The following is a 27,501-nucleotide window of genomic DNA, read 5'->3' on the forward strand; positions in this document are numbered from 1 at the left end:
ATGCTACTGAATGGAAATGGAGGAAGTCACAAAATTGTGCTAATTATTTCCACTATAAATTTTGTTCTTTAATCTTAGCTAGATCCTCATTACAGCAAAACAGTCCTTCACTTCTCCCTAATTGGTTCTGTCTCACTTTCCACAGTGACTTGTTCCACATATCCTCATCCCTCAAGCCTCTCATGACACTCTTTACTTCCACCCTCTCAACTTAGGATCTTATTTCCTGCACCAGCATTTGGGGTTGAGGGGTGGAAATTTGAGGCCATCCTTCTTTTCCTCTTGTGTCTTTCCCCTTTTGGTTATTTTCCATTAATCATGCATGTGACTTGTTCTCTCTCTTATTAGGTTTTCAGTTCCTTGAGGTGCTGTCTGTTGTCTCTTTTTGTAACTCCCACACTTAGCACCATGGTTGGCGTACGGCGCTTAATAAGTACTTACTGATTAACTGACTCCTCATCTTGCATCCCTTTCCTGCACCCGTTAGTACCCATCATTCTTCCTTTCCTTCGTCTCTAATGAAAACGTCTTCTGCATGCACCCTTTGTCTTATTTCCTCTTGTCCATAGTAGATTGTGCACATCACCATGCCCACTGTCTTCTGGTCTTCTATCTCTGTCCACTAGTGGCTCTTTACCTGCTGTCAACAAACATGCCTGTGGCTCTCCCAGCTTCACAAAAGTTGGCACTGAATTCTGACATCCATGGTAGCTATTGTCATGTCTTGTCTCTCCTTGACTTTTCTGCTAACTTTTTTGAAAAATTCATCTTTACGTGTTCTCCACTTTCTTGTAAGCCTTCTGCAATATAAATAAATAATAAGTTTCAAACATTTGACTTGAACTACTCTCTCCAATATAACTAATCTGTTAATTGCCAAATCTGAAACTTTTCTTAATCCTCACTCTTGATGAGCTCTTTATAACATTTGACACTGTTGATTACCTTCACCTTTTGAATCATCTTCTTGCAGCTTCTCAGTCTCCTTTTCTGGATCTTCATCCTTGTCACAATTCCTAAATGAGGATGTATCTCAAGGCTTGGTTCTGGATCCCTTGTTTGATTGGGTTTTTTTTCTTATTCTCTCTCGGTGAATCTAATTAACTCCCATGGATTCAACTCTATTCATATGATGCCTAAATCTATTTAGTCCTGGTTTTCTTTCTCTATACCATCCCTCACATTTCCTTCTCTCCATTTATATTCCTATTATTCCAGTTTATATCCTCATAATCTCTTGCCTGGACTATTCCAATAGCCAATAGATTTACCTCCTTGCCTCATCTCTCCCCACTTTAGTCTATTGTCCACAGGGCTGCCAAAGTGTTGGTCTGACTGTGGTCTCCCCTCTACTCACACCCCAACCCCACCCCATCTCAACTCAGTAAATTCCAATGACTTCTTACTACCTCTGGGATCAAATATAAAGTTCTCTGTTGACATTTAAGGATCTTCACAACCTGGCCTTTCTTTGTTTTCTAGTATTTTGACACTTTACTTCCTTCCACTCTCTTGAACAATGATACTGTCCTACTTGATCTTCCTCAAATGTTATTTCCTGTCTCTGCACTTTTGCCGTGATCATACCATCAGGCCTGAATTGCTCTCTTTCAAGACTCAGTTCAAATAACACTTGCTGCAGGAGATTTTTCCCTATCCCTCGAGAAAAGTCTCTAATAAGATTTTCAGATAATTGAAGCTCTCCCCCCAACACATGCTTTGTGATCAGTTATCCAAACACCTCACCAAATTCTTCTTTTTGTCTAGATAGTCTAGTGTATAACTATATAATAATATTATTTCTGTTCCTCCTTACCCCAAGCCCTTTCTAACACGTCTCTCTGCTTGATATCAGGGTTCCCTCTTGTGTCTTTTAAAGTCATTCACCTGCCATCCTTATTCTCTTCCAGAGCCATATTCCAGTTATATTTAAAGCTAACAAGTCTCAGTGGTACCTGTCAGATGTTGTAATTTGCCTTCTTGTAATAAGTTTTCTAATTCACTGTTTTTTTCTTATACTTTGTGTATTTGTATACTGCTAAATGATGCTATAGATTTTGTTATTGGATCATTTCTGGGTGGTGTTGTCCTTATATCATCAGTTTTCTTTTGTATTCCAGTTTCTGTGTTATACTTAATACTCTCTATAGTACCTAGCTTTCATACACAAGTCGTTTTCTCCCACCCTTTCTCTTATTTTAGAATTTTCTTCCTTTCCTTTTACCATAATGAAAATGATTTATCCTTATCCTTCCTTGGAAATTGCATTTCTCTAGTGAAGACCTTAGAATCAGTTTAAAGTAGACATTGTCCTGCTAATAATCCCTTAACTGCATGGTTAAAGATTCAGAAGCAGGGCATTTTCACAGCATATTTATATTTCCTAGTCTTTAGGAAGCCTTTTTTGTTCATCTTTAGGAATGATATAAAACTACTGTACCATAGGACAAGACATTTTAATAACTGTATTTCAGTATAAATCAGTTTCCTTTGTAATTATCTCTGTCTATCTATCTGTCTATCTGTCTAAACATTTTGTTCTGAGAAGGGATCTGTGACCCCAAAATTAAGAATCCCTACTCTAAATCTGATTTTTGTTTTCCATTCATCATTAATTTTAATTTTGGGTCAATTAATTTAAGTCATTGGTGACATAAAATATTTTGAATGGAATAACTTGAGTTTAATTAATTTGATATCTGCATCAGCAGGAACATAGCATTACAGCAGATATCAATATTCTCTGTCTTTAGTGGGATGACAACCCCCTCTTATTGTATTTTATTTAAATCCTGTTCTGATGAGAGAAATTAGAACCATCTATATAATGGAAAAGATTAAAGAAAATTCTATCTTACCTGTGGTAAAACCAGTAAAAAATAACTTTTAAAATTTTAACAGACATTTTATATCTAGTTTATCTTGTATCCATCATCACACATAATTTATTCTGAGTTCTAGTCTTAAGTGACAACAGCAAGACAATCAATAGAGCTAGAGAAACCTTAGGACCGCTACACTTTACAGATAGAATTTTGTTATAAGTCTTAATTAGAATGGAAATCTTGCCTTTTGACTTGTCAAATTAAAAAATGGTTTTCATTTTTGCATAAATATGGTACAATACAAATTACGTATTTTAAATTTTAAAATGTTTCTGAAGACTTAAGTGTTTTATGTTTTGATTGTGTGTCTCTCCTTTTTAAAGAACCAACAAGAAAACCTTGGGAAAGAACTAACACAATGAACGGCAGCAAGTCACCTGTTGTCTCCAGGTACCATTGCTTGGATAAATAACAGTTTTAGAATGCCATGTCACACTGCCTGAGAAACTTTAAAAGTAGTTTTGTAAACACTTATGTTTAAAAGAAAGCCTTTTAGATTAAATAAATTTTAGTGATGGGGATAAGTGAGAGGAAAATAATCAATTGATACTTATCACCAGAAGTTAGTGTGTTACTTAATCCTAACTGCTTATTTTCATCATTTCCTCTCTCTCCCCCTGCCTTCCAAAAATTAGCATTCTTTTTCTGTGGGATTCTATCTAGTAGCATATTACAGCTTTCATCCTGAAATAATGAAATTACCTTGACTGTAATAGAGTTCTAATTCCGTTACCTTTGTCAGAGAACAAAATTCCTTGAATTTCACAAAATACTTGGTTGAGGCCTTTCTGTAGGGAAACTCTTGAACTTTTTGCCTAACTTTATTTCAAGTGAGACACTTGACTTCTGAATTTAGAAATCTAAGTGATAGGAAACTGAAGACAGATATATTGAAATCTTCATGAATCTGGTACATGTTAAGGCTGGACCCATATTTTTATTTGGCTTTTTTTTTTGTGAGTGGTTTCTTTTGCAAGAGGCAGGTTGATAGCATTGTCTGATACAATTGTTGAAGTTCCTAGAAACCTTATATTTTTTGGTTGTGAATAAAATGTTTTTGATTAATTTTTTTTTTCTGTTTTAAGTCTCTGCATCATAATCAGCATGTTCATTGTATTTGTATGACTGTCAGATGGTATCCTTAATTTATCAAGAATATCAACATCTGGTTCCATGTCACATAGCAAATCTTGCTGTCATACAATCTTTTTAATACACAATATTTTAGTACTTTTTTTTCTGAGATATTATAAAGGTGCCACCTTTTAAATAAAGTACCTGAAAGATCAGGTGTTATAATATTCCTATCCAGTGCTAAAGATTGTTCTACTTGTTTTCCAGGTGTCTTATTAAAGTGCCTTCCGGATAATTTATATGCTTTTTATAATAATGTATGAGTCCAGTGGGATTTTCTTAATTTCAGGAAAATGAAGTGATCTTTTAAAAGACAATGCCAAAAGGGTATCAGTTGTCAGACTGTGTTGATTATTGGATTTAGAAGTATAGTCATTGTACTTTTGAGATCTGCGTTGCTAGATTGCATGCCATTGTCTGGCATGCCCTAAGTCAGTAGAGGACTAACTACTAAGGATTCATCTCATGTGGGGAAAGTCCTCTCTTCCCATGTGTGGGAGGTTTCCATGCAGCCATCTTCCTGATTTTTATAGGTAGCATAAGGCCTTGTGTGCATACTTGAGTTTTTCCCCCAGGAAGCTTAGCTATTTCTGCGTAATTCTTTGTGAAGTGTGAGGATTGACAAATAAGTCATAGGACATTATTAGTTAGGATGGTTATTTTGCTTGAAATTGAGCATAATTTGATTCCTATGAAATTTAGGATTGGGCATTAAAAGATGCCCCTCTGATCTCATTGAGTGGCACAGCTAGGTTCATTAAGCAAAAGAAAAATGTATTTTCCTACATTCCTGAGTGTATTTAGACGGTATCTTTTTAAGTTTTGGTAGGTGCTTTAAAAATTCACCATTTAGAGAAGTGTTCTTACAGTTTTTTCATTAGATGTGTTAACATATGAGACATGATCCAGAAATGAATTTTAGCTGTGTATCATGCAAATAGTAGACACTTTGCAAATATGTGCTGTATGGAATTAGATTATTTCTTTCTCCTTTTGGTTATATAGGTAAATTTGTGCAATTGTGTGTGCATTCATGTGTATGTAGTGGTAAAAAAAATGCTTGTTATTTCCTGGCCACTAATGTAATGACAGCTTATGTTTTCTCACAGAACCCCTGTGAGGTAGGTAGTGCAGTTACTATATGCCTCATTTTATGGCTTAGGAAGCTGAGACTAAGAAATAAGAAAGATTTCCTGCTACTAGAATCAAAGGACTAGTGTTGTAATTTGTCTTGTTTTGTTTTTTAAAATTGTACTGCTGACTTGAGAGGTGTTCTGGTAGGTAAAAGATTTAATTAAAAGGTGTTTTAAGCTATTAATAGATTTGGGACCTTCATTTTTTTTCCTTTTCTTAAATTTTCTTTGGGAAAATCAGGTTTTTCTTTTACCTGCCATAGTGGAAGAACGTGCTACATCTGAGAGTCAGGAGAAGCCCAAGGTCAGGTTCAGTCTGTGGCAATAGGCCCATGACTTTTAGGTCAGTGTGCTAGCCTATGTTTCCTCCTAACCGTATATGCATATATATATATATATATATATATATATATATATATAAAAATGTATATACACACCTGTAACCTAGTAGTGTAAAGAGGGGGATAAAGTTCTAAAGTCAGTGTGTAAGGCTAGTCAAAATTACCTTTGAAGTGAATTTGAATCCCCCGTAAAGTACAGAATAATATCTTTAAAGCTGCAGTTGGAAAAGGGGTTAGCATCTTTTAAAAATAAGTCAGTCTGTATCAGAGAGTAGAGGGATCCAAGGTTATTGCTGCAGAAATAATTAAATATAAATTTTATTTTTTTGAGACCTCCTTCTTATTACTAAACAATCAGTTAACAGGCTAGAATCCGGACTTCTTGTAGACAAAAACAGATGAAGACTTCTGTGAGCAATGGCTTCATACGTAATTTGATTCTGTTCAAGGATGTTAACTGCCTCATAACTCTTCTTTCTTCAGAAACACAGCAGGGCCCTTGTAGCTGGCCAGAGCTATTAGGAAGGCCGGTTTTGGTTTCTCCTCTCAGTAGCACCACTAGTCTGAAAAGACTTTCCACAGCAGTGATGAATAAAAGATTGTGGAATCATACCCCACACAGCAAAGTACTGTGGGAGAGGGTTCAGCAGACATGCATTTCACATTCACTTTGGAGCATCTGCTCATTGAATGGATTGATTCCCTGGACTAGTGTTGCTGTTCTCTTTCCCACCCATCACTCTGCCCATCCTCTCCCTCTCTCACCTTCCTTTTCTTCTCTTCCTGCCACTCCATTCTCCCTTCCCTTCCCATTCCTTTACACAAGTAGTTCTTGCACACATGATGAGGTTATACTTAATTTCTGAGCATCCAATGAGATAATATAGTGCTGTGAGCACCTGGCAGTTAGAAATAAGTGCTGTGTAAACCTGAAAGAACCATATGAATGTCAGATATTACATATGTAATTGCATCTCATTTTTTTTGAAGTACAGGGAAATAGTGATCTTTTTCATATGTACGTGTGCATGTGAGTGTATATGTATAAAGTGATTTAACATGTTACCTAAGCCTCCACTTTGTCACCTGCGTTAAGCCAGAGTGTCAACCAATAACATTAAAAATTGAAGGGAAAAAATGTTTTAAAATAAAACTACTTGTACTTTATTGACTTAAGTTTAAGGTCCCTAAAACAACTTAATAGATTCTTTGATGCATACTCATTCACTTGATTTTTATCAAGTGCTTTACTTAGTGGGTATGTTCAAAATGTGATGAAAATGGGACCTATACCTTTTGTTAAATATAATTTTCCCTCATTGAATTCATTTTTAGAAGATTCTTGACTGGTACTTTAAAGTGTAGAGCTTTGTACTTAATTATTTGGAAAGGTCTATCTGTAAACAGCTTTTATTTTGGTTGATCTATGGTAGTGGTAGATTGCTTTCTAAAGGCAATGTGCCATAAAGATAATCCCTACATCAGGATTTTTTGCCTTACTAAAATTGAAAAGTAAGTAGAATTTCTTCAGTGTTTATAAAAAAAAAAATTTTAAGTTCTGATTTGTGTTGAAAGGCTGTATTAAAGTTATTGCCTTCTGTTACTCCTTACTTTGATATGACTTGCAAAAAGCAAGACTTGTAAAACAGTACCATAAGAAAAACTTTCAGAACATACTATTGTATACCGTTTTAAATGGTTTTTCCCCTTCATAGACGGGATTCTCCAAGGAAAAATCAGATTGTTTTTGACAACAGGTCCTATGATTCATTACACAGGTATCATCCTGCTGTGACTGTGATTTGAGACCCATTAATAACATGTATTCAGGATAGGGTTGAGCTTTTTTTACATGGATTGGTAATCACCACAAAAAAATTACATAAAGTTTGACTTGATAATTTTTTTAAAATTTATTTTTAAGAGTGGTAGAGCTCAGAAGCTTAATTAAAAACTTCTAACTGCATTTTTTACGCTTTAGTCACCTCCCTGGTGAATAAGCTGATTGATGTCTGTGTTTTGTGATAGTAATTTCAGCATAGTCATGCCAGTGGTTATCTGTATTCATACCCCACGTTGCTTTTAATTCTGGGAGAATTATTTAGAAGTGTATGTTTTGGCCCACTATCTTTCACCCTCGTTTGATAATAGCTCCATAGGAACTTAGTAGAACTAAAGCCTTATGAATCAGATAACTCAGTGCTCCTAGCCCTTCTTTCACGCAGTGATGAGGTATTCCTTACAACTGCCTTCCTAAAGTGTTGTCACTAGTGATACATATCTGAAGTTGTTCTTTTTATAATGGACATCATTTACATGAGAAATAAAGCCAGAGGGCTATAAAGATTAAATAAATTTTGTTGTATCAATGAGAAATGCATTTCTACATTTATAAGATAACTTCAGAAGTTCAATGCAGGCCAATATTTGATATATTTACTTTTTGATGAGAATCTCAATTTCTGAGTTGCTTAGCAGTAAATATAGTGTCTTAAATTAGAAGTTAATATTACACACCGAATTCTGAATTGGCTTATTTCATTTGACCCACTTAAAATAATAGAGACTAATGTTTTCCTCAAGTTTTGCCTAATGTCTCACAGAGATCATTGAGCTTTGAAAGAAAGTTTAATCTCTCTTTAACTGATTGCAGCTAAAGATTGCACTCCTCCTAGGTATAATAGTATAAGTAGCTTATGGGAAATTATCCTGGCACACCTCTTCCCTTCCAATGAGATGGGAATAATCCCTGAAACTAAGAATTAGTTTTCCTTTGTCCCTAGACAAGTGAAGGTTCAGAATCTAGCAGCTGAGAACATTGAAGTTTTTTTTTGTTTGTTTAAAATATTTACCAAATCTGTTGAGAAGAGATATTTGAAACCATTTGGTGGCATTACCTGGCATTTAAGGTGTTCTTGTAATCAAATTCACACATTTTGTGATACTGTTAAAATGATTTTCCAATAATTTTTGACAATAAAGACCAGTGGTAGTTTTTTCTTATTTAAGCAATATGCTTTAATTTATAATTTCTGAAATTAGTTCTAATTAAATCTAATTTGCTAGCTTCAAATGGAATTTTAAATATTCATGGTAAAGTGACATGTAACATTTAGTCATTGTTAAGTAAATAAGCATTCACTACTTTCTTCGCTGGCCCATTTCCCTGAAAAAATTGCTTGATGCTTAGGTTGAAACATTTTTTCCAACAAGTGGTGATTACTTCTTTCCTTCAGTATGAAAAGTTCCCCCCTTTAGCTAATTTTCCTGGTGGTGCTGGTGGTGGATTGCATGTTAGCATGAGTTAAATAAGTCTTTTAAAATTGCATGTTTCAACCATAGTTTACTATATAACAATATAATTGCTCTATTGTTAAATAGATAAATCTGTGGCCTGTTTTATGCTCCTTATTACACCAGGATGTTGTCTGTTTGGTGAAGTTGATTCGGATATTAATTTTGGAAGTTAGGTGAGAAAAACCGATGACCTAGCCCTAGTAGATGGAGACATGCTACAAACACAAATAAGATAATTTTTGAAAGTACAGTCGAATGCTTAATTATTTTGTACTAATAATTGTAGACACTAGGAATAGTAAAGGTGAATGAATTCCCGTACATGCATATTACAGTAAACATGTGGTGTAGTGAACAGAGGGTTGATTTTGGAGTTGGAGCACCTGGGTCCAAACCCCAGCTCTGCCACTTCCTACCTCTCTGTCCTTGGTAAGTCACATGGCCATGCTGGGTCTTCCTCCATTTCTTTAGCTATAAAATGATGGCTTTGGATTAGATGTCTTTCCAGATCTCAGACTATGAGCCTGTTTATCTATGGCACAAACATTGGTAATAGAGAGACAAAACCTCTCATCAGAAAAAACAAAAATGCATATTCTTATCCAAAAGAATCATACTTCTTTCTTTTCTTCCATTTCATTCCAGCCTGCATTGGCAGGTGTATAAGGAAGCAAAATTTGGCTGACTTGATATCATAAAACTGTAAACTGAAATAAATTATCTGATAACACCGAAGATTCAAAGCTTAATCAAACTCTGTGAAAAGTTATTTTTACAGAATAGACCTTATGGTTCACAGAATTTCTAACATCATTTTAATGCCCTGTTATCTTTTTACTTCAATTTGTTTTTCATATGTAAAACTCTTAAGTTAATTAACTTTTAAAATAGATGTTACCAACTACAGTTGAATTTTGTATCGAGGGTTTTATTGTCTTGCCAGATTCGGAAAGAGAGGCAAAATAATTTATTTTAGAGTGGATTGGATTAACATGTACCTAATCATCAGAGGATATATGTCCATATATTTGTCAATAGAGTCTGTATTTTAAACAAAGTAAGGTATTGTACAATAAGAAATGCATACCATGTCTTTTTTTTAAAAAACCAAAGTATTTTAAAGTGAATACTTTTTAAAAGTGAATACTTGTAGAGTGGCTAGCCTAACAAAGCTAGAGGATGTGTTTTCTAAGCTTTTTTTCTATGCCCCAGAGTTAAAGTGCAATTCAAGTAATATCTGCACTGTGCAGAAAGGTTATTAATTTACCAATATTCTTTGTTAATAAAATATTTTAATTTACAAGCATGGTTTATTATAAAAGAAATGCACAGTTTTGTAAGCTTATTTTATCAGTTCTCCACTGAAATTCTAATCTGGTATTTCATGGTGGCATGGTGGTGACCCTAGGCTTTCAGATTATCCCAGTGAATCACAAACTCTGTAGAGTCTGCCAAACTGGAGAGGCTTCAGGTGTGCCACTGTCAGATCATGGGCCATTATCCTGAGATCAGACTAAGTACAAAAAAACCTTGTCACTGAAACAGTCCCTACCAGATGATGAATGTTGGGTCACGTTGGATCCTGTCTGCAAAAATAAACATCCACATCATTGAAATCATAGATTTTGTGAAGTATTAAACAATTTTATCAGGTGAGTTTTCTCAAAATTTTTTGTGTTTCTGAAAGAAGTTGGAAAATTACCCACAAGTATTCCTGAACCTGTCTGTTTTCGCTTCTCAAAATCCAGCCTCTCTAGTATTTGTCAGTACTTTTTGAATCCATCACTAAGCATTTATTTTGAAAACTATCTTTTAATGTTCCCTTTTTTGCAGGACATAAATTTTGTGAGTCATTCATGTTGGAAGAAAAACATTAGACTCTAACTCAAAATTATACTGTCCATTCTATCACTTTGCCATACACCTGGTAGAGATGAAAACAAGAGTCTATTGTGATGAAGCTGCCATGTGGGCCACTCTATTGATTTAATAGAGTGAATTTAATAGAGTGAATTTAAAAGTGAATACTTGTAAAGTGGCTAGCCTAACAAAGCTAGAGGACGTGTTTTCTAAGCTTTTTTTTCTATGTCCCAGAGTTAAAGTGCAATTCAAGTAATATCTGCACTGTGCAGAAAGGTTATTAATTTACCATTTTACCATAATAATTTACCATATTAATTTACTATATTCATCCCCCCTTGCTAGGGATGTCTGTCTTGTTGGCATGCTGTACATTCTTTTCCTTAATGTGTTCTGAAAGAACTACTTTCTGCTCTTTTTTCTCCATGTTACTATTTTCTAGTCCATTAGCAAATAACAGGTAATCCTGAGAGAAAAAAATGGAAAAACTTTTTTTTAAAATCAGTTTTCTTATTTTTTGATGGATAGGTTTTAACCAGATCTGTTTTCTTTTTTAAAAAAATGTAATTTAAATTTAGTGTTTGGTTTTAAATAATTCTGTTTTTGTTAACCATTTAAGGTTTAAGCCTTTCACCTTTGTTTTCATTTTTGTTTTTTCCCAAAATTTCTTTTCTGTAGACCAAAATCTACGCCATCTGCGCAACCCAGTGCCAATGGAGTGCCGTCAGAAGGGCTAGACTATGACAGGTTGAAACAGGTATAATGTATTTACTGGCAGTTATTCATAATTTGTATCTGTTTCTACTTCTGATATCAATTATACTTTTTTCTAGAGTAGCTTTTGGGGTAATGTGTATGTGAAAATAAAGCTAAAAGTTGTGTTTGATTAAACTATGAGGTAATACTTTGCAAATTTATATGATGAACAGAAAAGTTTTCAGCATTTCTCTCTTACTATTGTTTAATGGTACTCCATAGATGTTAAAATAGGTGACTTACCCATTTTGAGCAGATGAAGTGTTTTTTCTTTTTTGATTATCAAAAAGTTTTATATTTGGTGAAACCTACAGTAAAGTTTCATTCATTTAATGAATGTTCAGGAAAAATCAACATCTTCATTAAGTTAAACAGAGAAATCTGGTTTTTAAAAATGTAGCCATAATGTACTTTTAGTAGTAAACATTATAGATTGGATTGGAAGGATTGGAAGTATAGATAAAGCCTTCCAAAGGACTGGAAGTATAGATAATATTGAGAACGAGGTTATTCAGTTTTTCACAGTACATTTGCTTCTGAAAGTTTTGTAAATTGAGGATTTTTTCTATTTGAATTCCGTTTTTCTGCTTTATTTGAAGTACCTTATTTCTGAGATGATTTTTATTTGCTCATTTATTTTGGAACTAGAATTTCAAAGAAAATCTAACTATGCACTTCTTTACTAACCTATTTCTATATCCTGTAATAAATTTAGTTTTTTAAATGTTGTAGGGAAGTTATTATTTGAGACAGCCTGGTAGTGAATCATTTTGTAAAGAGGATCATTTTGTAATGCTTATAATCATTCCCATTTCCATAGTTTCCAAGTCTCACATTTTGGATTTTCTTCATTTCAAAATATAGGGTGTCCCCAAAGTCTTAAAACTGTACTAAGATGTTTGGGACACCATTATAGTAATGTCTAAATTATTGGTAATGATGGAGTGGAGTAGATTGTTCAAACATTTCTACTTGGCTTTGAAGAAACTGCTTTTGTTATTGGCTGTCTTCTGTGTGTATGTAAAAGTACAGCTTCCCTGGGTCTTACTTTCTTGTAAAATGAAAGTTGAACTGGCATGTTTGCAGAGGCTCCTTGGAGCTTTAATGCTATGAATGTTTCCAACTAAATAAAAGTCTTAAGATCCAGCTGTTTAGCTGTCCTACCTAGCTTCTTTACTTGAGCATTTCCTCCCCCGGTGCTTTTTTAATTAATTGAACGAACTAAGGGAAGAGCTGGACGTTTTCTAGAAATCTGCGGATTCATACTTTTCCTGGGGCAAGGAAGTAATTGTTTTGGTTTAAATGATCACATCTTCCACTTCATGCTACATTCCAATAAGGAAAGATTCTGTTTGTTTTAACAATTTATCAAAGTACATGTGGCTGTGATTTATTTTCCTCTTTTTTCTTTTTTCTCTGCTTATTTTAGGATATTTTAGATGAAATGAGAAAAGAATTAACAAAACTAAAAGAAGAGCTCATTGATGGTGAGTTTCTAAATGTGTATGCTACTTAAGAAGTTAAAACAAAATTTTTAAAATGGATGAATAAATGTATAGCCATATTAAATACTACTTGAGAACTTCAGTTCAATCTTGGACCCTCATTCATTTCTAGAACTAGGCTAAGCTTGGAGGCAGAGGCTTCTGTCCCAAAAGGAGGAACTTTCTGTTTTGAAAATGTGTGAGATTTATATATAATTTGTGATATATATACATAGTAGAGTAAGGAGAAAATCAAATGAATAAGAGCTTGTCAAAGATGATGCCATTTTTCATTCTTAATCCTTTTAAGCTAAGTCTTCACGTGGATTTTTTTCATCTGCATGTTCACACAAAAAATAAATTAATAGTAGTATTTATAATTTGAAATGAAATTCTCTATCTAGAAGCCTAGTGTTCATAAAAAACCACCATCATCTTTTTGTTGTCTTTTCTTTTAATAAAATGGATTGAGATAAATTAATCATTGTGTATAGTTGTGAAAGTCATCATTTGATTTGGGGTAATCAATCACTAATGAATTTCTTTTTTTTTTCCCCCTTTTCTAATCAGCAATCAGACAGGAACTCAGCAAATCAAATACTGCATAAAAAAGTAAAACTAAGGCGATAAGACTTTGAACGGAAAACATAAAGTAACTACATTTTGTGGGCTGTTAGAAGAAGATGGAAACAGACACTTGGAATGAGGGAAAATCAACCTATTATAAAAGTTGTCACACATCTACAATGACCTGCTATTATTTCCCTCCCAGTTTGCTGCTTTTTTCTGACCTTTACAACAGGATGGAAAAGAGTCTAAGAATTACTGTAATGATTATGCAGAAAATCGTATATCTGTCAGGCAAGATCACAGTGCATTGAAATATTCTCATGTCAAGATAAAATTGCACATTTTTCAGAATTCATTCAACAAAGGAGAAAAGTTCAAGAAGGCTTTTCAGAGAGGTGTTCAGTGTTAATGAAGGATTTAGCAAGTTATTTTGTTGTACTGCAAATGTTTCTCAGGTTTTGTCTTCCTATCATGTTTTATATTCCATGAATTATTACATATATAGGTTCAGATCATAAAACATGGAACAAATGGAAATGTACGTGTTCATGAAAAGGGTTATTTGTAAGAAGGTGATCTAAACATGACTTGTCCAGTTTGGGGAATTCTAGAATGACAGGAAGCCTCTCTAGTTAGCCTTCATGCAGTTTTATGGATTAAAAACAAAAAGTACAGTCCAAAATTTAAAAATGTAGATGCCTTCCTAAATTGTTAAAATGCTTTACCAAATCTATATGATACAATCAGTGGTCAAATGTTAAAAATAGTATGTTATGGACTTACTGTAGGTTTCCAGGCTTTTTTTTTTTTTTTTTAGATTTATGCATGAGAACATGTAACAACCACCACAAAATTTATTTATTTTTTTTATTACACAAATCAATGGACAACCCAAGCATTAAGTAGCTTTTCCAGGCCCAGTCCCAGGAAAAAAATTTATTTGTGGGAGGAAAGGGGGGGGGGGGGAATTATTTTTCATTTAAAATTAATTTTTTCTGCAATATATTTTTTCTCAGACATTTTGTGCATGAATAATAATGAGGAATATTCTGTGACTTTAATCAGTAACCATGTTAATAGAACCAGGTACTTAATCTTTCTTTATAGTTAGGTAACTTCATGGGTTGAGTTTCACATCATCTATCTATCCCTGTGGAACTCAAAAAGTTCAATCACTGAATTTGGGAATCATTACCTCCATGTCCCTGCAGTAATACAGAGTACAAATGTCCAGGTACACATTCCTGGCTCTCTCTCTTTGAGGCTACTTTTGAAATTTGCTTTGATAAATTAACAAAGAAAAGAATTGTGATAACACTAGATTCACAAAAATATTGGGAATAGAGAAGATAATGAAGAATTCTACATCATTTTCTTTAGGGAATGAAGTGAAATTTTGCTGGTGGAAAGAAGAAACAATTCTGCTTACCTGTGTGTGTGTGAATGTGTGTGCATGTGTGTATGTGTGTGTGTGTGTGTGTGTGTGTATAAAATCCTCCTTCTTTCTCTTGCCTTTTTAATTTGGAGCTGGTAAGATTAAGTGGGAAAAGATTCCTATGAATTGCTACCAAAATAAGTATAGTTCTTGGGAAGTTTTAGTGAGACAAATTCCACTCTGCTCACTGTCCACCCTACCCAGTCCTGCTGTATCTTAATTTATGCTAAGTAATTTAAGTGCCATATTTGTTTTCAGGTCTGTAGGGATCAGAAATTTTATTAGCATTTGGAAAAATACTCACATTTTAATTTGTCTTTTAGATATTTTGGGTCTCAGTTTATAGGACAGAAAGCTTTTAAATAGCATATTCCCCTGTGGTTAACCAAAGCAAGTCCACAGCACTTACCACTTCAAGGAAGGTTGATAAGGGATATTTGCCCCTTCCCCCTAATCGCTTTAAAAAGTTTCTTGGTTCTGTAGCGATCCCATTTTAAAGACTAGACTATGATGGAACTTATCATAATAGTATGCAATTCTTCTTTCCAGTGACTGTTCATTGTTCTGCATGTGATAGTGAAGGCATTAAAGATAAAAAGCAAGCTTTTAAAGTACTGTTCTCTATAAAAAGTAATAGGAGGCATTTCATCTTTGTTCGCATAATTTTTTTAAGCACATATTTTGTCATTGAGATTGTTTACACCCCCACCAATCTGGTCAGAAATCATGTTTTATTTTGTTAGAGAAGTCCAATAGCCTGGTGGAATTGTATATTGGGTACAAGTGATCCAAGAGACTAAAATACTGAATCCTGAAAGAAACTGGTTTATGCACTAAACGTTTTGTGCCTTGGTCAAAAATTAACATGATTTCTGTATAAAAGGAAAAAAACCCAGCATTTATTCATGCTACCTTTCATCTCTATTTTATGTGATTCCAGATTGCTGAATTTGTTCTTTAAAGGAAATTGATTGAATTAAGGTTTACTGTAAACATTTGCTGTCATACTGACAGATATGTCATTGCCAGAGATTTCAGTAATTAAAATGAGAAATAGAAGCTAAGGTTATTTTCCTTATTGTTAAAAACTAATGTCCTTAAAAACAGAATATTACAGTTTTTGTGCTTTTGTAAATTGGATGTCTTAAACTGAGTACAGTTTAGGGGATCCTTTCTAATTCCAGGAAGGTACTGCTTTCTCAACACTGTGATCTGATCTGTGACAAATCTGTACTATACACTCTGTAAATGGCTAACAAGTCAATCGCAAACAAACTGAATGTACAAATCTTAGTGCTGGTGCTGAAATCTCTTCAGAAGAGTCATCATGATTTAAAAGTTCATTGTTTAAAAATTTTTTTTTCCACATTAAGTGTCAATCAATACTGAAGATGAAACACTAATGAATGTTGAATTTTCATGCTTTAGGTGTACCTCCTTTTTAGATTTTATTTTTCAGTTTGTTCTCTGCTATTTTTACCATACTGTGTCATTTAAATTTCCTACATGCTAACTTTTCATTTGTGCGATTAAAATAAAATTGCAATATATACATGTTGCAATCACTTGTTTGTGACCCTTAGATGACCTGGATTAATCCATTAATTTTAAAATAAGCTCCAGAGAATGTGAAATACCTTTGAAGTCCCGTGATTTCACTAGTCGATGGTTTACATATTGTAGTCTTTATTCTTTGAAGGTAAAGTTTCATAGTAAATACCAAGACTGCAAATGAAAGGAATATTTAACATTGAGAAACAAAAATTAACAACTGCTTTTGAATCAGATATGGATGTCTATACTTGTCTGGCCTTTTCTTCCAGTGTACCTTGACACAGTTTTTTACTCAAACAGCCTAAAGATTTGTGCATATATACTATTAATTTTAATTTATCCTCATTTTGTGGTAGATTTTTTTACTTATGTATATTTCTAAACTTCTGAAATTCAATTATCGCCACAAACAAATTTGCATTTTCAAGTTCAGAGGGAAAAATGACTTTCATAGAAGGGACATTAAGTAATATTTTAGTGAAACCTGTATATGTAAAATTTTCTCATTTAATATGCTTATTCTTTAAAAATCCAACACTAATATTTTTGCTTTCACTTTTCTCAGGCCTTTGGAGAGTGTCACTGTGGGGTTTCATTGTTATTTTTAATTTCTTCCATTTGTACCTAATGGACTCTGTTAGAAATATAATTATAGTATTTGTACATTTCCTTTTGTCAGACCCATATTTTTTCGTCTTTAATTTTGCTCACATCCATTTTTTACAGGAGGGCAAATCTATACAATTCCATTCTGACTATTTGAGCTCAATAGCATTAGTAATAACCGAATTCTGCTACCATCCTAAAGAATAAGGCTTATTGACAAACCAATCTTGTCTTAAATGTCTGCCTCTGTAGATAAAATGAATCCATAAATTACCTTTTGCTTTCTAACTGTGAGCATAGATTAATTTACCATCAGGCTTCAAAACCTTCTCAGAAACACTTTGTACTAGAACTTGAGCATAACTCCTAAAATTATAGTATTTGTAAATTTGTAAAACTTTGATTTTGAAAGCACAGGGTGCAAAGGCATTATATATAGTATCTCAGAATCCCTTAAATAGCCATTATTACTCCACTTTCTTAAAGACATTTACTCAGCAACCATTCACACAATTGTTTCTGAAAAATTGAGATCCAGTTTTTGTTTTTAAGGTATGGACTTGTAGTTTCTGCCCATCTCACAGACCATGGAAGGAAATTAAAAGTTGAAAATTTTCATGGATGATTGACTCCTGACATGATCTCAGAGATTCCCTTAAAAAAAAAAAAGGTGGACTAATAGTTGCAAGAAGATGTTTGATTGTCAAGACTAAGTTTCTCAGAAATTTTCATTCACAAAGATTGTGGATTAAAAATCCAGTGAACACAGTTACTTTCTTCATTGTTGGCTACCCAAAGAATTTAGAAATGAGTGTTCTTTTAAGTTAGCATTTTAAGGATATTCTTTGTCATATGAATCTGAATAAATTGGACTATAATAGAAAAGCTGCTATTTTAATAACTTCTCAGGAAAGATTGTTTATTCACATGAGCCATATATAATGTTGGAGTTATGCAGTATAACTATTCCAAGGTAGGAAATCTGTATTATTGTGGGTTAATTTGGAGAGTTAAAATTACTGTTGTTGGTTTATTAACCTGTGGAGTGACTTCTCTCTCTTTCTATCCACATTGATTCTGTCATTTTTGGTCATCTGAGAAATTTTATAACTATATTAATGAATAAGAGTAAAATTGTCATAATCTCATATGTGACAAGTAGAGGAAACAAAACCAGGAATATGAATCAAATTTAGAATTAATAGAAAAGGCTCAAGTAAGCATTGAATTTAGTCAAATTATTTGAGCCAAAAGAGATGAAATGTTAGGGGTCAAGCCATGCAAGAAGAAAATTTGGTTTCATAATAGATAAGGTAGGTGAAACTAGTGGTAATTCTAACATGAATAAAGCTATAAGTTGCTTGAAAGTTATCTCTATTTTTCCAAGCATTTTCCATGTTAAAATAATAAAGACCTTGAGAAAATTGCTCATTTCTTTTGAAATATTTTTTGGAGGGGAGAAAGGGGCTTTTATGTTTTCATTGGCATAGGTAGCTCTAAGTAAGGAAGCTCTTGACCAGTGTAGATTATCACCAGCTAGTTGTTATGTTATTTGTGATTCTTAAGAATTAGTTGGGTCCTTGAGGCTTAGTGATTTGCTTATAGTCGCACAGCCAGTATCGCTAACAAGTAAGACTTGAACCCAATTCTACCCACGGTTAAGCTTTTTTCTTTTAACCCTGTTTTTGGAAAAGACAATGAAAAGTAGAAGAAGAATGGAAAAAAGAAAATATCAGCTTCTTAAAGTTTATAAATGTCACTTATTCTAAGTAAGTTCTACAAAATGAATTTTTAAGTACCTATCACAGAAGTTAAGCAAAGAGGACGCTGGAAACCCAGGGATGTTGAATAATTTGCCCAAGATTACACAAGTAGTATATATCAGAAGTGGGGTTTGAACTCAGTTCCTTTAGACTTTATAGTCTATTTTCTCTACAATGTACCAAGTAACAAGTGCTCAGTAAATGCCAAACTACTGAATAAAATAGCTTGGAAATCAATTACCTTTCAATATTAAGGGTTTTGAGGGGTATATCACATTCATTGGTATAATGTGCAGTTGCAATCTAAGCATGTTGGACATAAAAAGGGAGAAGCCAAGTTAAGATAAATGAGTGTTTTTAACAGTCTAAGCTTGAGGACAGGGACCTTATCTCATCTAAATTTTGTGTTTCCTCCTAGCACTTAGAGGGCTTTACGTATAGTATGGAATAGATGTTTAAAAGAATAAATGAAGTCAAGAAAAAAGTTCAGGTCCACCACTGTTTTGACCAATTATGAACAAGTAATTCCAGATTGAAGAAAGTATTAACAAAGGAAGAAAACCACAGGATAACCAATTTCCAACATTTAAGTATTGTTTGTATGCTATGATGCTTAAGATAACAAGGAGTTGACCACTGTATAAGTGCCTTCAACTCTTTGAGTGGTTCTCCTTCCATGCCCTTATCCTGGAAAAAGATTTTTAATTTTATAATGGAACTCACTGAAAATAAATATTTCTTTTTGCAGCCAATTTCACTTAACTGTTCATTCCATAAAGCAAATAATATATGTCAAATTTTGGCATTTAAAATTTTTTCATTTTCTTTTTTTTAATCTAAGATTATCAAGGAGTAAATGAGAAAACTGTATCTAAATAACTACCCTAGTTGAGTAGTGTTACAGTGTTGTCTTACTGTGGGTGGTTTTTTCCCCCATAGAAGGTAAGGGATATTAATACCTTGGTGGATAATAGAAATAACGTTTAAGTGGAAAAAAAGAGTTAAAATAAAATACATTTCAGGAATACTGAATGTTAATCCTGTCACACTTAACACTGAGATTATATGTTGAAAAAGTTTTTCCTTTTTGTGTTTTTGCATAGACAGTTATTCCATGTTCATTCTGAAGCAAGGTGGCCATCTAGAATTTCCTAAAACCAACCCTAGAGGTTAGGATGAAGGTAACATAATGCTGAGGAAAGCATGTTCTTGTAGTTCACAATTGTTCTACCCCTCCTTCCCCTAAAAAGAAGACCATAGTGATTATGCTAATTAAAGAGGCTTTTTTAGGTCTGGCAACTTTAAAAGTTAGTTGAACCTTCTAGTTTATGAATTTTTTGTAGTTGAATATGGAAGACTTCAAAAAGATAACATTTTTACCTTTTTAAATACACTTTCAACTTGTTTTCTTTGTATTTTTATGAATAAATATAGTAAATAGGTAGGAAAGATTGCTGAATAGAGCAGGTACTGTGAAAGTGTGGGAAAGAAGTCTTACGATGAAAGCCTCCATTTGTTGAAAAGTATAACTTCAATTGTGATTTGATTTGTTAATGAGGTGAATTGGAACATCATTCTTGAACCATCTTAGATTTCTTTTGTTGTTTTGAATGTTGTTTGGTTTTTGTTTTTTCCTTGTCATTTAAACATCGCTATAGCTTTGTCTTCCTAATCTTGCAGGTTATTTTGTCTCAGGAAGCATTCCAAGAGGAAAGTCAAACCTGGCCATTGTGAAAATAAAGCATTACACTAAGGGCTAGTGCCACAACATCAAAAAGAAGTCAGGTCTAAGATCCTGAGCTGTGTATGTTCTAGGCTTGTTTTAGACTAAGTATTTGGCTAGCATAATTCAGTGTTGTTAATAGGTACTGAGTTTATACGTAAATTTTCAAAAAGATAGCTAAGTACCTGGTGTAAAGTTTTTACTTTGAAAGGTTGAGACAGTCCACCATTCTGTCATTTGGTCTGGCTTTTTTGGGAGGGAGGTTGTGTTTTTATTTCCTTCTCTTAACTCTAAAACCGTTTTTTTCCCTTCAAGTACTGCTTTTTAGGTATCAGAATTAAATTTCAATATGATATAGTGTAGGTCATTAAGTGAATCCAAACTAAACAGAACAAATCCCCTTAAACAAAAACTTGGACTCAGTTCAAAGGCTGCACCCAGGAACCTAGAAGGCCACATGTGACCTCAAGGCTGCGGGTTCCCCACCCCTGGCATAGGATTATAGATTTAAAGAAGGATGAGAACTCAGGTTAGTTAGTCCTAGTTCCTCATTTAAAGATCAGGAAATTGAGACAAAAAGGACTTTGCCCAGAATTATATAGGTGGTAACAGAGGCAGAATTTGAATCCATGACCTCTCAAGTTCAAATTCAGTTGATACCTGGTGAAATAACCATTCTGGAAGAAACATCTCTTTTCTTGATTCTTCTTTTCATTAGACTTTTTTTGGGGTTGTTATCAGTTCTGCCATTTTTATGATATCTACTTCTTAATCTTGTTATTTTCTTTCATATATTGAGGGCTAGTGGAAAAAAGACAGCAGATGGATGAAAAGCTTAGGAACCAGAAAGACCTAGGTTCAAAATCTGCCTCTGATAACATCCTGTCTGTGTGACCTGGGACAGCTCACTTAACTTTCCAGAGCTCTAGGCAAATGTTTAACAACTTCAAGAAGCCTGTATTGGTAGCAATTTCCATTCCTAGGGGGTTCCCTCTTCCAATGAAATCACAGGACTAGCTCCTCCTACCCTCTGTCCCCCACTGAAAAGAGCTGTGAGTCTCATTGGACTAGGAATTTTTTTCATACAGTACAATTTGCTACATGTTAATCTGAAAAAATTGATCTTCATGTTTTGCTGTTAGTTGTATCTGTTCCACATCTTTGGGGTTTCAAAAATCTAGACATTCACAGAAAGGCATGTTAGGTAAGAAAAAAATTTGAATGTTAGTACAATGATAAGGGTAAAAAACTCTAGTAATATAAATAAGGTTTATAATATATATATTATTATATATATTATAAGGAAAACATGTTTTGAGGCAAGATTTTTCCCTTAATTTTTAGTTGTGTGTATGTATACATTCACATACATATTTTGAAATATTCATGATTTCATTGGTGTGAACTCTTCCATTATCATACATTGCTAGCCCTCTATGTTTCATATATTATTATGGTGATAAAAAAAAAAAATCGTGTTGCCTGATAGCCTCTGCATATTTGGGCTGGTCTTTATTTGACAGACCATAGTTGCTTTTCCAACCTGGCAAGATTTACCAGACACTGCTTGTGTGCTCTTGGTGCATGCTTCTTTGAAAACCTAGGTTGTGATTTTCAAAAGATGACAAGGCTTTGGCATAGAACTTTTCATCCAGGGGTAGGTTTCACAACAGTCCCTTGACAACATTACCTGTCTACCACCCCATTTACTGAAATCTATCCATTGTTACTCACAACCTTATTCACTTTTTCACTCATTCACGTGCTTTTAGTTTTAAAGCTGTATTGGGAGTTTTTAATAAAAAAAAAATTGGAAAGACCAGTGTTACACTTTTGACCTTTCACTGACCGGAATTCATTTTGCTACCATGGTTGGTAAAGGAGCTATTGGGGCAGTGGTGAGGAAGAGGAGAGAGGAGGGCATAAAGTTGTACGTCCAAGACAAGGAACTACATTGTTACTCTTTCTAATCCACCCCCCTTGCACCCCCATCCCTATCCGAGCTTTCGTTGTAATTTATATTCCATCTAATAGGCATTCAGACCTTTTTCTGTTTCCCTGTTTAGCTCCAGAGTTAAAGAGAATAAGTTCAGACAAGATGAGTTGGTATGTTGTATCATACTAAGTGTAGGTTTATTCAGAAAAATGTGGCTTCAATTAAATCATTAATTTACGACCCTTGTGTTGGGTGTTAGGACTAACTAACCTGTGCTTGTATATGTTAATATCGTGATTTTATAATGGGTGTGATTTGCTCTGTGATTTTATTTGAATCTAGAACAGGCTGTTTTAATGATTCTTTTGAATAAAGATTATGAAACCACTGGTCTGTTACCAAGAATAGTTATAGGTTCTCTATATTGGATATACACTTTTGGATGTAAATGTATTTATTAATATTCACTTCAGCTACAAAATGCTGCAGTTCAGGCCTAACAGAAGGTTGAAATAGTTGACTTTGCGAGTCTCCCACTATATCAGTTATAGTTGCTTCCATTCATCTTGGAAGCTCTTAAAAACCTTAGAATTCTAAGTATCTAAGTTGTCACGTTTTACCCTTACACATTTGTTAATGAAGAATTAATTTTTCTATTCTTTCTCTGGGCCATTTCCCATGTTATAGATCCTTATAAGACCATGTAGCAGTACATGATCATAGCATTTAGAACTAGAAGAAACCCTAGAGATAATCTAATCTTATTTGACAGATGAGGAATGTGAGGCCCAAAGAAGCTGATTTACCCAAGGTCACTTGGGTCCTAAATAGCAGAAACAGGATTTGAACCCACACTTTACTCATTGACTCCAATTCTGAAGTTATTTCCAACAAAGGGAAAGAAAGTGGGGTGAGGTGTTGCTTTCTACCTCAAAAGACCCTTACCTTTTATCCTCTGGAATGTATCACAAGATCTCTGCTGTTCCATATTTTTTGGTTAATATGCCACTCAAATGTCTTAATCCCCAAGGTTTTGTTTTTTGTTTTTTGTTATTTTTAAAAGATAGGGATAAGCAACAGAAAAAATTAAGAGTATGGCGCAGTAGATTTTGTCTTAGGAAGATTAGATTCCGTTTTATCTAATTCTGTACAGTTCAACAGATGTTAGGCACCTGCCATATGCAAGATTTGTCAAAAACTTTTATTGGTACCTCCCTAGTAATGAATTTGTCTTTTACCTCAAACCTTTATTTAATACACAAAATGAGAGGTTTTTGTCCATAGTGAATATAAATGTCTCATCTTTTGAGATATCTTTAATCCAAGTGTGCTTGCATAGAAATTATTTTTTGACTTGCTTTATAACACTAAGAAAATTTTTTTGTAATCTGTAATTATAGGAATGTGTTACAAGGCTCCAATCTCTACCTTATTGGTATACTGTGTGAAAAAAAATGTCCATAGTAGGGGTAAGAATTTGTTGTATAGAAAGCAAAGCAAGATTTTAAGTGTTTCTCTTTCCTATGCATTGGTTTAAACCTTATTTAATATCTCTTAAGAGCTCTCATTATCTCTGTTCCTTAGTTTCAACTAGCTAGTTTAATTGTATATATCCTATACCCTATCTAAATAAACCACTCAGCTCTAGAACTCAATAATTAAGCTTTGTGGGCCAAAGTTAACTTATATACTCACAACCCTATCAGATTTTAGAAGGCCAAAATGGTTTTCCCTTTCAGGTTTGCTAAAGTATAATGCTGTCTAAAAGGCTGGACTAATATTGTAACACACGGATGATTCTCCAGCTTGACCAAATGGTTAGCTGTGGCTTGTGGCTTCTCATGGTTTAGTGCCATTGCTCAGAATTGAAATCTCATGTGATCTTGCTTTTTTGCTTACTATGTTACTGTAAACATGCATGTGTGACCGATGATGTCTGTGCTAAAAATCCACAAAACACATGCACTACAGAGTCAATCACAGCCTTTAAAAATCTTATAGGTTAACCTTTGAAGACCTTTAATGGGATCACAGTTTTAAAGTGAAGTGAATTAGACTGATACTTATTACTAGGTTATATTTTAATTATTAGGAATTTAGTTTTAGCATGAAACTTCATTTGCTTTTTTCTATGGTAAGTTTGATAAATTGTCATTAAGTCTTTATTAAATTCAACAGTAGTTGAGTTGACTCTTGGAAACTACTTATTTTAAATTAAAACTACAGATTGTAAATTGCTGCCTATTTTAAATAGTTTGAAAATGTAAATAAAATGGGACTTTATTGTCCAGACACATTCTCTTAACCGTACTATCATCTAAGCTTAGCATCAAAAAGTGATTGGGATGAAGAGGGAGTAAAACCAAATCAGTTGCAAGAATGGGATTAGTTGGTACCTGTTTTTTCACCAAAGTTTCAAATAAGAATGAATTAAATGAAAATGAGGACCACTTGCAGGCAACCTATGAAGTGACTTGCCAGAAAGTAGCAGCTCTAGCTGCACAAAACAGTGCCTTCAAAATGATTCTGTGTGTAAACTGCATGCAATTTCATGTAAACAAAGTGTAACTTGTATGCGCATGACATTATTAGAGTGTGTAGTGCTCAGCAAATTAAGGGCTCAGCCCTTCTATTTTGATGCATCAGCAAACCTACTGAAATCATTTGGACTAATGTGACTTTAAGGTTTGCAGCATCGAGCCCTCTACATTTGCATTAAGCAACACCATAACTGAACTGATGCATTCTGTTCTTATCTTCTCCTTTTCCCACTTTGCAGCTTTGCTGGTTTTAATTGCTTCATTCTTCTGCCTCTTGATAGCTTTTCAAATAAAAAATGAAATACTTAAGACTAATGGGATTTGTATTTATTTCACCAATTATGCTCTTCTAACAAAAAGAATGAGACTTGTGAAAAAATATTTGCCACTTTGTGACTTTGAAACATCCCTAGTTATTTCTGAAGCCAGTTTCAAAGCCAAACATTTAAGAGAATACCATTACCAGAAGACTTTTAGTAAACTGCTCTCATTCAATGCTATTAGATATTAAAAAAAAAAACACAAAAAAAACAGGAGGATGAGCTACTCTTAAGTATTTTCCTAGGCTCACAGATTCAACCATATTGATATCTTCAGGGACAAGATGTATACAGACTTACAGGTTGAGAATTTCAAGTGCATAATAAATCATCTTTTCAGAAAACTTTTGAAAATTTATATCGGACAGATATTCTTGAATAACAGATATTTAGTTGAGGAACTGAGGAAGAGCGGGGGTACAGTGGATAGAGTACTGGACCTAGAATAAAAAATACTCAAGTTCAAATCCTGCCTCAGACACTTAACTAGCTGTGTGACCCTGGGCTGGACAAGTCAGCCTTTGTCTCCCTCTGTTTTATCATCTGTAAAATGAGAATGATCGCACCCACCTTATTGGTTGTTAGGATTATGAGGATAAAATAATGTTTGTAAAGCACTTTGCAAACTTTGAAGTGATACGTATATGCACGCACACACACAAGTACCAGTTACATTATTGTCATTATTGGTTCCTAACCTACTGAGGTTACACTGGTGCAATACCACTTTATGAACATGCTATAAAACACTTGCCGTCACAGGCCTTGAAGGAAACCGTACTACTGTTAGTCTATCTCAAATTCCCATTTTTCACTTTGGAATATTATGGAGGGCTGGAATCTGCAGAGTGATGGAATAGATAGGAACCTTGGGATGTATGCTTTTTACTATCCTCTGTATCCAATGTTAAGAAGGCAGGATTAGGAGAAATTATGGTGCTACCCAAGGTGGTGAGAAAAGGACGGTGGTTGACCACATATCATTGCCATAGTTACATTGAATTTCTGCTGGTTGTACCCTCTTTGATGCTAGTAGCATTTATGAATAAATTTGCTCCTCTTGACAAATTGTTGTGAAATACTTTGAATATCTACTAAGAGTGAGAATATTTAAGATCCCCTTCTTGTAGATGAGGAACCTGAGGATGGAAGATAGACTTGCCCAGGGTTACCCAGCAACAAGGGGCAGAATTCAGACTGAGGTCTCCAATCCCCAAGCCAAGCACTCCATCCACTAAAGCCAAGCTGCCTCTCATCATAAAGTTAAGAGTATAAAATTATAATAAAAAGATCTCTAAGGCCTATCATGGTGACCCAAATATTTAATGCCACCAGTATGAAGTAAGCTCTTTCTCCATGGGGTTTGATTGCTTTCGATATATATGGTAGAAAGATTATTGAATTAGTAGTTAGAAGACCTTGGTTCAAATACTGGAACCACACTTGCTAGCTATATGACATTGGTTAAGTCACAACCTTTCTTATCCTTTTTCCTTTCATTTTAAAGATAATATAGCTGCTGTGCCTGTTTTAGAATGAATTGTATGAAAATTGAGTGAAACATGAAAACGCTGAAGTGCTGCACAAATACTGTAATTTTCTACATGGATGTAGACAAAAGAACACAAGCCGAACAGGAAGATAGAAGAGTCCAATGGAAATGGTACTCTGGTGTCAGGAGGCCTGGGTTCTAACACTTAATAGGGACAAAATGTGACCCTCTCTGGACCTCAACTTTCTTCACCCATAAAATAAAGAGAATGGAACAAGATTTTCTCTATGGTCTCTTCCATTAGAACAGCCTATAATTTTCAGTCTCTGAATGATGTGCTATAGATGAGAATGAATGGTTAAGGAGGCTTATGGAAATAAGAAATGGAAAAAAAGGTAGAACAGACTGAGAAGGAGCTTCCAAAATCCTAGGCACCATGAAAGGACCAATCAGTCAGATGTGTTTCTTCTCGGGCACATAGATTTACATAGCAATAACTGCCCTTGGGAAGAGACAATGAATTAATCCACCACTAAACATTGTGAGATTGTGTCACAGACAGGTTGGCTTGGGGGGAGAGGGAACAATCCAGAATTTTGTTATCTCTATGGGAAGCTTTTAATGGAGAAATTAGCCCATAGTTACATAGATACTACTTGTCATGGGCAAATT

The 27,501-nt window shown here is 34.1% G+C and overlaps 1 protein-coding gene across 9 annotated transcripts in view; it reads left to right on the forward strand.

Annotated features, from left to right (window-relative positions):
• ENAH (ENAH actin regulator) overlaps positions 1-16,447 on the forward strand; it is a 158,522-nt gene extending 142,075 nt beyond the window's left edge. For 5 of the 9 annotated variants that reach the window (XM_072647711.1, XM_072647715.1, XM_072647716.1 and 2 more), the window contains 5 exons: positions 3,209-3,275; positions 7,209-7,271; positions 11,329-11,407; positions 12,836-12,893; positions 13,461-16,447. In XM_072647711.1, the coding sequence (XP_072503812.1) occupies positions 3,209-3,275; positions 7,209-7,271; positions 11,329-11,407; positions 12,836-12,893; positions 13,461-13,498 (305 nt within the window). In that variant the 3' untranslated portion in view covers positions 13,499-16,447. The remainder of the gene's footprint in view (positions 1-3,208; positions 3,276-7,208; positions 7,272-11,328; positions 11,408-12,835; positions 12,894-13,460) is intronic. The other 4 variants (XM_072647713.1, XM_072647718.1, XM_072647714.1 and 1 more) reach the window with 1 other exon arrangement.
• Positions 16,448-27,501: the final 11,054 nt, after the last annotated feature.

This window comes from Notamacropus eugenii, chromosome 2, assembly GCF_028372415.1.
Source record: "Notamacropus eugenii isolate mMacEug1 chromosome 2, mMacEug1.pri_v2, whole genome shotgun sequence".
NCBI lineage: Eukaryota > Metazoa > Chordata > Mammalia > Diprotodontia > Macropodidae > Notamacropus > Notamacropus eugenii.